This window comes from Poecilia latipinna, unplaced genomic scaffold (assembly GCF_001443285.1).
Source record: "Poecilia latipinna isolate Pla-1442-1.1 unplaced genomic scaffold, P_latipinna-1.0 Scaffold1124, whole genome shotgun sequence".
Classification (NCBI taxonomy): domain Eukaryota; kingdom Metazoa; phylum Chordata; class Actinopteri; order Cyprinodontiformes; family Poeciliidae; genus Poecilia; species Poecilia latipinna.
In genome coordinates this window covers 294,620-310,336 of record NW_015113740.1, presented here as the reverse complement: position 1 = coordinate 310,336, position 15,717 = coordinate 294,620, and the positions used below count along the sequence as shown (strand labels likewise).

Here is a 15,717-nt window from a genome sequence, read left to right as displayed (position 1 = left end):
CAGATGAACAGGTCACCACATTTACAGACATTTGCTCAGCTTTGCAAACAGTACACCGTTTTGCTGCTACTGACTGGTTTGATATCATGCACACACCTTGCACATGCTGACCGTTCACATTTCCGCAGCTGCTGCCAACTCTCACAGACTGTTCGTAACCCTCCACCTTTTAAAACAAAAGGGTCTCTTCCTGAGTTATTAGACTGACACACACCCACACACCCATTCAAGTATGGGTTCTGTTTTCACGGGAGGCTTGCTCTCATTTGTGCAGAAAGTGTCTCACTGCTAATCTACAAATAGACCTTCTGACAGTTCAGACACCTTTCCAAAACAACTTCCTCTCCGTCGGTCTTCCTGTGTTTCCAGCTCTCTTTCCTCTGTAATGTGTTCGGGGTCCGAGGTTCACGGCTTTATCCGCTGCAGCAGGATTTCGCTTAGCAGCTGGAATGCCAGGAATGCTCAGGAAAGAAAATGGGCATGGCACTGCAGCATGACCTGATGCTTTCTTTGATGTCTTATAAGGTGAGTGATGAAGGGAATGTGTGTTCTGAGGTGAATGAACTGACCGACACTCAAAGTCAAGGGGTGCATTTGAATTAAATTTGAGCAAAATAAAGCCACACTTTGCACACATATATTGGTTTTGAGCCTAAGGTTGCCTGGAGTGAATGTTTTTGTACTTCATGTTTGTGTGAAGTTTGTAAAATTCAGACCTGAAGGGTTCTAGCTTGCCTAATTTCACAACTAGCAATGTGTTATTTTGGTGTAAACTTTCGGCAAACTCCTTCCCTCCTCCTTCCTCTCGTTCACTCATTTCAGCCTCCTGGCATGAAGTGTCTCGAAAAAGTCATTAAACACAAAACCCTGCAAATGCATAAACATGCATGCACATGAAACAACCCAGAAAGCTTAAATAGTGCATTGGATAAATTTAGTTTTACTTAAGTCAGACTGGCATCAAGTAAAACCCTTTGAAACCCAAAGTGACTTTCAACACAGTTAACTTCTTTCAATTTTTTTTTTTGGTTTCCTTTTAAAGAAAAACATTATTCAGTTTAAACCAACATATTCACACCCCTTGATTTTCTTTTACGTATTTTGTCTTTCCACAACAATGACCAGTTTGGGAAGAAAGGGAAATGAAAGAACAGGAAGGAGATAAGATATGTGGCATAGATAAATATGTCCCTTTTTAATTGTTAGGTACAATACTCCAAGCAACGTTCCATGGAGAACTGTTTAACTCATCATTTCGAAAATGATGTTAGACAACCATAAACCTACCAAGACATGACTGTCCAGCAAAGCTGAAAGGCTAGGCATGGAGAGCAATGACCACCCTAAAAACCCATGGAGATACATGGTGGTGGCAACATCATACTGTGGGGGTGCTGTTCAGGTTTCATCAGACTCAGTAGGAATCTTCAGGCTATTAAGTATAAAATAGAAATGTGTGTCATTTTCCTTTTACTGTGCAATTATAATTTGTCTTGATTTATCACATAAAATCTCCAAAAAAAAAAAAACGAATTGAAATTCATGGTTCTAATATGACAAAGATGTGACAAAGGTTGAAGGGTTTTAATGCTCCTGTAAGACACAGTACATCGAGTTAAGATTTGGTACGGACAGAGAAGGCGTAAAGAAACACGAGAAATTGTTTTCGTCGGAAACTTTTGTCCACTTCTAAAGGAAGAAAGCAATCTATGCTCAGAGAGTCATTTACGTTCTGAAGCAAATGTCATTTTGTACAATGCAAGCTGCAGTGCATCAGTCAGATTGTTGCCCTCTTTTCTGCTGCATGTTTGTCAGCGGTGCTGTTTGGGATATAGAGTCCATTGCGAAACAGGGAAAAGAAGAATTCATCCATCAGTTCTAGACGCACGAGCCGGAATCAGTGTCTCAGCGAGGAGGCTGCAGCGGACACGCACATTCGCACATTTCATGATGCGAGAGGAAAATTTCATCAATAACCCAGCGCACCCGCTGCCTCTGCTGGTGCTTGTACGGCGTGGTCTCTGGGGCATACTTCAGCACCTACAGGAGACAAAAGGAAGAGATAGAAATGGATGAAAACTTAACAAGTGAGCCAAACAGAAAGCACTATTGCTATTAATTAGAAAGATGCCTGTGCATTTTTTGCAGCAAAAGACCCAAATGAAGGAGCAAGTTGCTAAAAAAAGTTAGATTTTGAAACATCGTGCAGGAGACCGGATGTATTTTCTATTTACCATATAATGTAAAGTTAGCAGGCTGATCTATAAGTGGAGCGTCTGGCTGGCTGCATTCACCGGAGTCCTTACAGACTTGGTGCCGGGTGGGCCTGTCTATCACTGTTGTGGTCAGAGGGACGGAGCGGTTGGTCCCGTACCCTCTCTGTGCATCGCACTCCTCTCTCAGACAGACAGCTACCCACGATGGTTTTCTCTCTTACTCATTCGAAATGACATTATGACGCCATTACAGTTGTGCTCTGAGACACCAGATTTATCTGCAGTGTGGGAAAGGATCCATCAAACACCACTGACTGAGCAGTGTAGGGGAGGAAATAACTTTACTCCAGAGGACGGGAGCAATGCTGACAACCTTTAACTTGGACACCTGCAAGAGGCTTCAAAAGGGATTTGGTGTATTCAAAAAAACAAAACAAAAAAACTATCACATATAAGAAAACGTCTTTGAGTGGTCTGGTGATATTTTCAGTAATTGTGTATTACAGCAGCTATTCTACTTTAAAAATATTTAAACAGATAAGGATGGACAAATGCGAGGTACAACAACCACCCCGACAGCTGAAAACAGCAAGCTATGCGGGAAATTCTGAATTTTATCCATTTCCAGGTTGTGTTTTTGTTATTGTTTTTTTTTTTATTATTTTTGTTGGAAAACAGGACAGAGTCCCAAGGGATCCCAATACAGGTTCAGTAAAAAAAATGAATATTTCCAACAAATACATGGCACAGAAAGGAGACTCAGAATCTACGAAGAAACATAAATGTGCTTAGAGACTACTCTACAAAACAAAACAACTGGCCAGATGCCGCTCCATCATAAGGTCCACTCGGACACATGGCAGACAGACAGCCCTGCATGCACACACACGTTAAGGCGGGTTACAATGGAAGGTTTTTGGATAGGAGGTAGGAGACTGGAATAAACCCACGTATGAACAGGGAGAACATGCAACTCATCACAAAAGGTCCCTGTCCAGAGGTTTGAATCCAGTACTGTCTGGCTGCGAGGCAACAGCAGCAGCAACAACTCAAAAACTATTTTAAGATGAAGCACACATTCCTCCATAAGTGATGCAGTGGCTTTATTTAACACAGCTGGATGAAGGAAATAGTGTGTGTGACTTCCCAGCACAGAAGCTGCAGTGTCAGTAATACTTGTGTGTCGCAGTTACTGTTTCCTTTAGTAGTAGTAGCTGCTGCTAAAGGAAGCGGTAACAGATCCACGAAGAGATCAAGAAATCCAGAAGAAGCTGCCCATCAAACACACAAAAAAATTCATAGCAGAAAAATATTCATGAGGACACGAAATCTGACTGTTCATCCGGGCAAATGCTCCTCTTTCATGCTTGCACATTTTTTGACTGTATTCCACACATTTACATGCTAACACACTCACAGGACAGAGAACAATTACAATCCCAAATCCCACTTTTGTCTAAATTCCTATTGTGTGGTTTTTAACTCTGAGAAGAGCCTAAGGCAGAAAAAGAGCCCTGTGGACCACGTTTCAATAATGAAGCTATAGGAGAACAAAGGCACAAAGAAATGGAGGGAAGCGAGAGAAAAGAAATGAATGACAGGCTTAAAAAGCAAGAATGGTGCATTGCAAAGGGACAAATTGAAAATGGGAATTGGGAAGAATGAAAGGAGAGGGAGACGGGGATGGAAGATAGAACGCTCAGAAGATGGAGTGACTGGAAGGAAATGAGAAGCGGAGAGAAAGAGCCAGACTGGTGCTCTGTTGCTTTGGCTGTTGATGCAGCGCCGGCCTCGACACGCTCAGCTTCTTCTTCCTTCTCCTCCCACATTGAGCGTCTCAATATATTTCTTCGTTTGCGCAGCCTCTTACTCTCTCGCCGTCTTTTTAAGATGCTCTGAGAAAGTCACTCAAGTGTGAATGAAAGTTAAACAGAAGTGCATGTTTGAAAACCCTGATGAATGTTCACCAGTGGATCTTGTTTGGGTGTTTGATGTGCACTGACACATTTACAGGTATTGAGTTTGGGTATTTGCTTGTCTTTTTTTTTTTTACTAAAAAGGCAAAATTTAAAACTTTTACTCATATTGTGAGTACACATACATACACATCCTTACATATAAAAAATGAGCTCAACAAATTTAAATATCGTAGAAAAATGAATTTATTTTTAGAGATCAACCAAAAAGTGAATCGTATAGCAATTTTCCATACACAGTGGTGTATTTTCAGATATGATTTTTAACAAAATTATGTCTCACTTGTGTCAAAACAATTAAGTGATCAAATTAAGCATCAAGCCAATTAATACATTTTTAAATTAATATTATTTGTAGTTAATTAATATCACAGCTGCAGTGTGCAACTCTTACAAAAAATGTGGTTTTCACATATTCGTTAAAATTGTCAGTATGCCTTGACAGTATATGAGGCAGATCATTTGTGAAAAAAATAAAATCATGCTCCTCTGCCTTCTCGCAGTGCTAACTAGAAACAACCATTGACATTATGCATGTATGTGTAATGAATGTTTAAAATATGAGTGTTTTGAATCAGATTGAGGACATACATTAACTTTTCAATGGTCATCTGATTTATGGAGATATGTTTTTCAAACAGCGGCATTTTGAAAGTCCAAACAAAAACATGTTATTATAGCTAAATCAATTTAAGCACAAAAAAGGAGTTAAAAAGATGTAGTTTCAAATAACTAACATTTTCCAATCTTCTTTATATTAAGTAGGACGGCAGGAATCCATCTTCAGTGGATTGTAGGAAATTTGTGGTAATTATAATTTAGTAGTCTTATTAAATCAGCAGGGTCTCATCTGAAACAGGAACCATGTCGATGGCAATATATGTTGCTGGGAGACTCGCACATTCATTGTTAATGGAGATGTCAAAGTTAGCCAAGCCACATGGACTGCTGTAACTTAATATATATCACAACAGATGTTCACTTCTGACTGTGCTGTGATAACAGGCCTGTTAGTCCCTGTGCTCATTAGCAAGCATGATGGCTTCTCGATTTCAAAAGGAATTTTAAATTTCCGCTGCCGACCTGTCCGATGTGCACGCTGTGTGCCTGTGACAGCTGGGATGTGCTCCATATGAGCTGTGCTCGCTAACAATAATTTTCAGTGGCGTTCCTGGGGCCCTGCGGCCATTTCCACTTCAGAGTCATGTTTGTTTTTAAAGCCGCGCGGCCTGAAGACCCATAGAGCTGCAACTACTCCGCAGTGCTTTTCAGTCGGGGTCCATGAATTTAGGAATTTATCTGAATTACGCGGCTGTTCTGGTCATATTATATTTTGAAGATAATTAACTCCTTAAAGTCTGCCATCTTTCATCTAAAAATAAAAGTTTCTGCTGGTTAAAATATATTCAGTGGGTGTTTGATGGAGCAGTGAATCCTTTACCTCAGAACAGATCATCCTCTATGGGATTCTCTTTGACCTTGTCCCAACTTTTTTCAAACACATTGCTGGCATCAAGTTCAAAATACATTTATTCTGCAGTCTTTTTGTTGAGCAGGATAAAACCATCAGTCATCGTTTCACTCGGGTTTCGGGGAAATTCCTTCGTATTCAGCCATTTGGCATTTTTGGAGATTGTGGAGTTAACAATTTCTACTGGCAGTTTATAAGTACTGATCACATGCATAAATGTTATATTTGATCCAGTCTTTCTTCATGATGGAGTCAATACACACACAAAAAAACCTGTTTTAAAAAGAAGATTGAGGTGCACATCTGAGGTTTTATTAGTGGTTTATCTAATCTATGCGATTCAATTCTATATACAGGCTCAAATATAAGCAAACACGCTCTCTAGAATTTGGTTAAATTTTGGTGTATTATCAAACAAGAACTGTGGAAGAAGGTGGTTGGTTGCTACCAAAAGCACCTGGTCTAGGTGAAACTCGCTAGGGGTCATTTGACCAAATATAAGTGTGTGTGTATGTACTGTACTGCATTTGAACTTCTACGTATCATGCTGACTTTTGATTGGATAATCCACTATGTTATAAAGCTTGTGTTTCGATTTGTTGTTGTAAAATTAGCTATAGATGTTAGCTGCACAATCACTCCACTCTGGAAAAGAGCAGTTCGGGAAAAAAATAATAAAAAATCAATTGAAAGCCCCAAATGTATTTAACATTTATGTCCTTTGAGTTGTGTATCAACTAACGCCGTTACATGACAAAAGGACCTGCCTCGTGTAGTTTTGTTGTGGTTTTCGAGGGCTGACAGGTGCAGCCGGTGTTCCAGTTGTTGGTCCCACAGCCACAGTTGCCTCCGCAGCGTTTCACCAGCAGACATCGAGGGAAGAAGACAGCGTTGGTGGTCTTCAGCTCCTCCCGAAGGTTCACAGAGTAGTTCCGAGGTGTGCAGCTATACCGCTTGACGTCGTCATGGAGACGATTCAGATCAACTGGGTATTTAAAAGAGAAAACAGAGAAAAAAATAGTTTCTGATTATTTTCTGCAAGACAACTTGTGACCCTCATATATATATATATATATATATATATATATAAATTCTATATTGCTGACAGATGGAGTATCTTGTCATCAAATAAGCAATTCCCCCTGTGGGATCAGTAAAGTATATCCTATTCTTTTCTGTTCTGTTACATTTTTACTACAAGTATCAACTCACAAAACTCCTGCAGTCAAAGACAGATTTTACCCTCCTTTTGTCTGTTCTCTGTGAAACCCAGAAAATAATTTAAGCACCATCTTCTAAATACTGTGCAATCATCTCAAAGATTAATGTCTGTCATATCTTAAATAGGTCACAGTGCCATATTATTCACTTTGCTTCCAGTGCAGACTGACTTATGTTTTGCTTATGGTACTGTTTGAGAGGCAGAGCATTTTGCTACTCTTTAATTTTTCCATCTCTTCATGGAGTCTGGCTCTGTTGGTTCTTCTTGTCTAAAGAAAGTTTCATTCCTCCCCGCTGTTACTAAATCCTTGCTCAAAAGCAATTTTGTTTGGTGTGTTGGAGGTCAGTGAGCCTGATATGAATTATTTTATGACGTGTTTTTATAAAATAAATGAAATGTATTCAGTGTGTAAACTTTACGGTCCTCTGGATCTTGTTGGAGGAAAAATATTCCAACTTCATAAGATGTCCTTTTATCTTAACAGAGCTCTGTGGTTCCTCCTATCAGTCTGAAATTTCTCATATTGAGGTCATTAAACCAAAGTTCAGAGCTACCATAACTGATTAATACCTGCTGGCCTCAGGTTTGCAACCAGCTTCTGAAACCAGTAACCTCCTCCCAGTGTCTGAATCTCACTGAGGAAGAAACTGCATCAGGTTTTCTATCACTTTAATACGTCTGCTATGACTGATGGATATTTGCACATGAAATAAGTCAATAGAGTTTCATTTACAATTTTTATATCTTCGTGTTATGAGGTAGGTCTCAGCCGGCTGGTGACAGAAAAAGTAGATCTTGGTCTCAAAAAGTTTGGGCACCCCTGGTGTAAAGAGAACATTTATGAGAACATTTATCTAGACTATTTTCAGTTGACATAAGTTGATAAATACAGATAATCACAAAAAACAACAGCAGATCTATCTATACATACATATTGTGAAGGCATACTGTAGACTGGAATCGATAAGATGAAATGGCTGGGAGGTAAAGTCCTTCTTATTGTTACGAGGACAAATGCCGTAACGCTATAACCATGGATGGCAGGGATGGTTAGATGAGCACATGAAAGACAACACACTATTGGACAGAAAGCGAAGCCGAGCAGAGAGGCTGTAATTCATCAAAGATCAATCTAATGATTCAGGTCTTTCTTCTTGTCATCAGTCTGCTGCAAAATTGCCTCATTTGTCTACATAAGACCCTCTGCCATGCCTCATTTCAGGGAGGTGAGAAGGATCAGACATAATGATGGAAATTACATATTAGAAGAATGAATTTGAAGAGATGGGTTAAAGAAATGAAGAACTCCAAAGCATCGAGTTTGATCGAACATGTCTTTATCACTGCATTACTACAGTTAACATCAGTTGGTTTTGTTTTCCTAAACAAACTACATATTATCAGCCAAATAAAACGTGAAAAATACTCTTAAAGATAATCTAGTGTAACTTCTGAAGGACGAGTGGAACAGAAAAAAAAACAGAAACCTGAGAAGAACAATCAGCACAGAGCTGAGTGGTCTGTGATTGTAGTGAGCAGGGTAATGATCAACACACTTCATAGCAAAGGCAGAAGTCACACTTCACCGTGATGGAGGCAGTTTTGTCAAAATAAACTAGAGTATAAAGACTAAACTTCGGAAAAAAAACAGGGCTCTAGGACTGTAAACCACTCAGAAGTCAGGATTGGTGTTCGACATGTTCATGTCTCCAGCTGCTTTGTCAGAAAAAAGGTACACTGCTCAAAAAAACAAAGGGAACACTCAAATAACACATCCTAGATCTGAATGAATGAAATATTCTCATTGAATACTTTGTTCTGTACAAAGTTGAATGTGCTGACAACAAAATCACACAAGGGGGGTGAGGGTGGGGGGGCGTTTCTCGATTGTTTTTTACCCAGAAAGCACATGGGCAAAACCCGTGACTGAAACGGTCACTGGGACTGACTAGTATATATTCCATTGAGGGAATGCAACTTTAAATTATTAATTTCTCATATGTTAACATAAAGGCTCGTTTTGAAGTATAAGCTGCTACTTACAGGCATCGCTTCGAAGAACTCGACCTGGAATGCGGCGTTCATAACACGTGTGTTCATCTGCATTACCGCTAGCAAACAACCGTACTGATTAAATAACATAAAAGTTAAGCAGTTCCCTTAAAGTCCAACAGATGGCAGCAATGCGCCATGCAAAACAAAACACCCACAGTTTACTTCCTGCTAAAGAGCCCCCTGGTGGTTGAAGAAAAATCCACATATAAACCGGAAAATACAATAAATGAAAAAAAAAAAACTGAATGTTCTCTGGTATTGTTCAGGGGGCCGGACCGAATGTGGAGGCGGGCCGGATGCGGCCCGCAGGCCGTAGTTTGGGGACCCCTGCCTTAGTGAAAGAGCAGAAGAAAGGCAAGCCCTACTTGGAAAGCATGCTCAGTCATAATTTTTCACTATTTGTCTGTGTGTTATAGAAAACATTGTCAATGTTTATGTGAAAACACTGAAGCCGAGGACAGCAGGTGAAATCTCAACTACAAATAATGCACATTCCTACTTCAACAGGTTTGAATCTATGTGGAAAAAGTGCTGAAATACGATTACTCCTGCTATAACCTACCAAAAGTTCATTGCCTTATCTTTGATCACCAATGGAGGCACCAACTGAGAGAAGCCTAATGGGGAAAGTGAGAAGGAGAAAGAAGAAACTCTTGATGGATTTATCTCTGCGGCAGAACATAACGGTGAAAAAAAAGAGACACAATAGTAAAAGTAAAAGGTCTAAACTCATCAACGGTGAATCAAGCCCACATTCAACCATTCAGGCCATAATAATTGACCGATCCTTTTGAAGTGGAACCTTCTTCACCACAGGGAGGAACTCTGAAGCCGTTCAGGGATCAAACAATGAGGGGCTATTTGAATACGGGGATATGCTCACTGAACTATTCTCAAATTGATTTTCTTGCGAGCATCAGCCTCTATAGTGACAATCAAACTCCCCATTGATCCAGCTAGAGTCCATTACACCATAAGCTGACTGAAAGGAAGTTGAATGCAAGTTTATATATGTCGGCCTTGTCTGTAGTTTGCGTAAGGTAAGAATATTTATTGTTTGCTCTGAAGAGCTTTCTTGCCGAAGAACCTCGCATATTTACGAGAGAGGAAAAGTCTAGAACATTTTGCTTGGCGATTATAAAACATTCGGCGACGTTTTTTTCACAACCTATTAGAAGACAATGGTTTTTAAGATAAATTTATGAGTTGATTTCAATTTTGCTACATGGGTGACTCATTTTGTTGTTTACTTTTAACACTTAGCATAGGACATTAAACATTTTTTTTTCCAGACAAAAATTCAAGTTTTCAAATTGTATAAACATTTTTGGATGATCATAACAAAAGGTGGTGAACGAATGCAAAGTGCAGAATGAAAATAAACATTTGTTACTCCTAAACTCTTAGTTTTTGTTAAAGGCTCTGTTATGTTTAGCTGAACAGAAGCTGCATGAGTTGTACGTAGGTGTTTACACGTGAGAGTTTCCTGGGTGTGTGTGCTTCCTTGCTTAGGCAGAGCTAAAGCTGTGCCTGTTTAAAGTAGTGTAATCTCAGAAGAGCAGTGGTGTGGAACCCCGTCAAAGTGTGTAGGAGGGAAAATAAACAAAAAAAAAAAAAAAAAGAAAGGTGGCTGGAAAGACTGTCACACATAAAGGCAGCAACATGAGGAAAAAGCTGCCCCCCTACATTACTGTAGGAAATACTAGCTATTTTGTGCTGCCACTCATGAGCACAAAGTGTCGTGTACTTATATATGTATTGTGTAGGTTTGATTTGAATTCATGAACACATGCAGCTAATAGTGTGTTCCAAACGCATACCGATTAATATCATCATCATGCAAACTTTCTCTGCAAAAACAAAGATGTGTGCCTTAATAAAAGCGAAGTTAAGCTGCTGAGTGTGGCAGATTGTGTGCTGCTATACATGTTGAACTTCCAATTAGAGAGCACAACATTGGTGTATTAAGGACCCATAGCGCCAACCCAGCTTAAAGCTTCACAGTAAAATGCAAATACTCCTCGCACAGAAACCCTTCCCATGCCAACAGAGCACACACATCTACTATTAAATAGAAATAGATTTGCTGTCAGGTGCAAATATTTACAAAGGAACAGAACATCACTCAGACAGACATACAGCAACAGAGAGATGTATGAAGGCACAGCTCAAACCAAGAGATGGAGTCTAAAGCACTAAGGGTTACACACTGGTATCTTCACATAAACACGGCTGCAAATGTGTACACAAGTTATCATATTAACGCTTACATTAACAATGCAAAAACAGTGGCAAAGAACTGACTTGGATTTGGTTTAAATACTCAAGACTCCATTCAATCTCTAGGTCTGGGACTTGAGTTTTTATTTCATGTAGTCAGGGTAAACGTGAGTGTAGGTGTAGATCATTTGAGTGATCAAATAAACTTTGTCAGCTTTCAGCTAAAAATGCCTGATTGCCATGGTTACATCACACACACACAACATTTGGCTTCTTAGCAATCTTTCTCAACATTACATTCCAGAAAAAAAGAAATAAGCTAAAGGCAGCTTCCAAGTTCTTCTAGTTTTATTTAATGTTTTCACTAAGCAAAGCTTTATGGTAAGTAAATCACAGACTTGCACCCCGGAAAGAGATGTGCACATTCTTCTGCTGGAGGTTTCTCAGATAGGGAACTATTGAAGTTTTTTTTATTTTATTTCTTATTTTACATTTTATTCATGTTAGCTGTAGCTGTGTAATAATGGCCACAAAATTATCTCGCAAAATGAATTAAATAAAATGAGACATATTGAATTATTATAACACCATAATCATCAGGTATACCAGCATAAATGTTGAGTCTCTGAAATATATCACAGATATGTACTAAGGCCACATAATCAATGCAAGTGTTACTCAATTGCAGCAGCAATGGTTCAGTAAACATTATCTTATCACATAATATTCTATTCAGATCCTCTGTCTGCAAGAATGGTGATCTACTCACCACAGGATACAGAATGCTTGAAGTGTCTATGACTGACATACTCCTGCTGACTATCCAACTTATTTACCTAACAATTATTTGACCACTTTGGTGTACCCGTATGCTGTAGGCAGGACAGTAGATTTTAATCTCCACATCAGTAAGAATGAAAAAAATCTAAATGTTACATCAAGGCAAGTTTAATGTACTCCAGCCAGGCACAGCAAACACTGATTTTTGTAATTTATTCTTGCTGCATAAAGAAACCTGAGCTGAGGTCTTTTTTTACACAGTGGATCTAGATTGTGGATCTGGGTCAGAAGCACTGTATTGTGATGGCAATGTTAAGCAGCCATGTGTTTCTTTCAAATGTTCATCTTCTTGGCTGAAACCACAGACAAAAAAGTGGGAATATGTCTATCAACTGTTAAAAGCATACGGTGGTTTCTTCACAAACTCAAGTATTTCTTTTGAAATTGGCGTTTTAAACTTTTTTTCTCTGTTTCTACTCTGGTGACCTCTTCTTGGTTTTGTCGTGGCACATCACACAGTTTTCCCTCTGCATATTACCGGGTTCTGAACTTTTTCTCTTAAAGGTTAAATTCTCGCAAAGAGTTGCTACTCTTACCTTTATTCTGTCTGCTTGCCAGATGATAGGACTTGGATCTATAATATATGTATGTTTGAGTGTAGATATTGTCCAGATCTTGTCTCCAAGTATCTGGGCTCAAAGACTGAAGAAGCTGCTCTATAGTGTCAAAGGTAGCTATGGTTCTATCCAAGTCCTCCAGCGTCTGAGGAACCTCTGTGGCCGGCATCTCGTTTGCACTCATGTCCTGCAACAAATACAGGAGGAAAGGTTGCATGTTTTTTTTTTTTGGACAAAGTGTTAGCAAAGAAATACCCACAGAAGGCAGTAAAACTCTCACTTAGACTGGGACTATTCACTCTGAGACATTAGCAGTCATGTTTCCAAGGACTAATGTAAGTAATGAGATGATTTATAAAGGTTAAATGGGAGAGTTGGCCTGATTAAAGATGGCAATAAAACAGAAGTACTCCACTGGGACTTAACATTTGTTAATATTTACTTTAACAGCTTAAATTAGGTGGTCTTGTGGGCGTAAATCAATCACACTTCCTTATGCCTTCCTCCATTTTTCTTTTCTTTTTTTTTTTTTACAAAATGTGAAATAGATCAGCTCAACTCAATATAATGCTATAAAGGAAATTTTAAAAGCCACTATACCAAGATGTAGTACTTTATGAATGTGAGGATAACACCTGAAAAATCTCCTCCTTTGCATAATCAATTTAAAAGGACAAATAGCTTTAATGGATGGATCACATTTTACATCTGCTTCTTAGTTGGCAGCAGCTACATAAATGGACTTAGGAGGAGATGTACAGTAGTTTTATACATTTATCAGGTTTTATAAATCAAGAGATATAAAAATCTAATTATTTGACTTTCACTGGTTATTGTTAGCATCTACTTATTTATCTAATAAACGTCTGAAAGCTTTAGTAAATACAAAATAATTAAGAAGTGAAAGCATGCAGCTAGTTTTTGCCAATCCATTGCATGTAATTTACTGAGTATCAACAAGTGTTCCCACATCTGTAAAATAAGGAATTTTATCAGTTTGCTGATCTGGAAAATTAAGGTCTGACTTAATAGAAGGCTAAGAAGGACATACATTACCACTGATCTTGAAGAAGTAGTAGCTTTCATCAACACACACACAAAAAATCCTCCTCAAAGAGGCAAGGCAGTGAAAAGGTCAAGAAAAAGATAATTACTGCAAGTTACAGCCGCTGACTGAGGTTCTACAAGAAATTCATTTCCAGGGTGTAGCCTTTTACACATGGTCCCTGCAGTGATTTCATTTTTTAATAAATACATGACACTGTGCAACAGGCCATTAGCTGTTTTTGATTTGAAGTTGCATTCAAATTGTTTTAAAACCTAATAAAGGCTAGAAGGTTAGGCATTATTTTTTGATGCAACACCTTAAAACTGAATGAGAGCATAATCCAATTTTAGCACGGCTGTATTATTGAATTTTTTTAAAGAGGTCTACAAAGCAAACAGATGCAAGTAAAAAAAACAACATGAACCAATAAATGAAAGCCTATGAGTTTCAATATATGAATAAAAATATCCCACTGTTAATTTAGACTAAGTAAGAGTGGCTCTGCATTTCAAACCTCTAATATAATAAAAATGGTACATGGGGCATGTATAATGTGTGGATCACAAAATATGCCACACATGCAAATGTAATGAATTGTTTTCTTTTTTTTTTTGTGGTAATGGCTCAACGCAGCAGGGTTGGAAAGTAGCTGAGCTGCATTACTATGTGAAGTACAAAAGTACAAAATGGATGGATGGATGGAAATATTTTTATTTTATTATTGCAATATCAGTCTAATATAAAACAGAATACCGTATTTTTCGGACTATAAGCCACTACTTTTCCCCCACGCTTTGAACCAAGCGGCTTACTGCCCGGTGCGGCTTTTCTGTGGATTTTTCTTCAACCACCAGGGGGCTCTTTAGCAGGAAGTGAATCATTGGAAGTCAAAATTGGAAATCAAAGACGAAAGTGCTAATTTTCATTCAGAACAAGCACATGCTAGCAGCAGGCAAGACGGAGAAATGTTTTCAAACTCATATGATGCAGCTTTTAAATCGAAGGCTATCGAGCTGGTAGTACAGCTGCATGTAAGCTCGGCATGAATGTATCCATGGTTCGGCGTTAATAGCAGATTTATGAAGGACGCAACCCTCTGCTGCGTATTTGTGGAAAACCGAGAGCGGCGGAGATACCAGCGGCTAATAGCCCAGTGCGGCTTGTTTTCGGTTTAAAAAAAAAAAAAAACTTTGTGGGTGCGGCTTACAGTGAGGTGTGCTCTATAGTCTGGAAAATACGGTACATAAAATAAATTTCTAGCTTTAAAATTTCTACTAAAAATAAAAAAAATGCATTTAAACTCTTCAAAAATCACTATAACAAAATCAAGCCTTTCATTTAGCTTTCTATTTGTTCGTGTAATAACTCACCGACATGAGTTCAGTGACAGCCTCCCAATTGGCGTCACCCTGGAAAATGTAAAACAGAAGAAAATATTGTAAATGTAATATCATTTAAAAATCATTATTTGGAGGATCATTTGTAAAGACCTGACCCACTTAGTGTATTGATTATTTAGATGTTTTCTGACTTTAGTGCAATAGAAACTTCAAACTGTGGATCAAGTAAAACTGGTGGTACTTGGGCTAGCTTTAGTGGTATGCAAATAAATTTGGTGTTAAACATTTCCTAAGTAAATACAAAGACAATAACAGCTTCAAAAACATCAGACCAGATAAGTCATTTAGATATGTCATCTCTTCTTTAATCATAAAGAAAAGGAAGGTGCACAATATTTTGAAAACCTCCAGAAAAAGTGGAGAACTAGGCCCAGGAACAAATCTTGGTAGCAGCTTTGCAAAGTTTAATTTAACGCAGGTGTCAAAACATTTATCCAGGAATAACCCAACACCCAACTTAGTTCCAAGTTGGACATAGGAAAAGACAAGGGGGATTTGCTTTTTGTTGAGCTAATTACCATCAAAATTACTGTACTTTCCACTGATTTCTTTGACTTTGATGCAAAGTAGCAGCATATTCAATACAAGTCAAAACATTGACTGGCGACTGACTTAAAAAGATACAAATCAACAGATCTCTTTGATGTGGAAAATTTTAACTGTTTATCTATATACATATATTAAAAATAAAGTGGATTTAAATTGTCTAACT

The 15,717-nt window shown here is 38.5% G+C and overlaps 1 protein-coding gene across 3 annotated transcripts in view; it reads right to left on the bottom strand.

Annotated features, from left to right (window-relative positions):
- Nucleotides 1-1,562: 1,562 nt before the first annotated feature.
- The window catches only part of pdgfd (platelet derived growth factor d), an 82,080-nt gene continuing 67,925 nt past the window's right edge, over nt 1,563-15,717 (bottom strand). For 2 of the 3 annotated variants that reach the window (XM_015052653.1, XM_015052655.1), the window contains exons 4-7: nt 14,976-15,014; nt 12,537-12,744; nt 6,431-6,648; nt 1,563-2,040 (exon numbers count right to left, since the gene is read on the bottom strand). In XM_015052653.1, coding sequence (XP_014908139.1) covers nt 1,906-2,040; nt 6,431-6,648; nt 12,537-12,744; nt 14,976-15,014 — 600 coding nt within the window. In that variant the 3' untranslated portion in view covers nt 1,563-1,905. The remainder of the gene's footprint in view (nt 2,041-6,430; nt 6,649-12,536; nt 12,745-14,975; nt 15,015-15,717) is intronic. The other variant, XM_015052656.1, reaches the window with a different exon arrangement.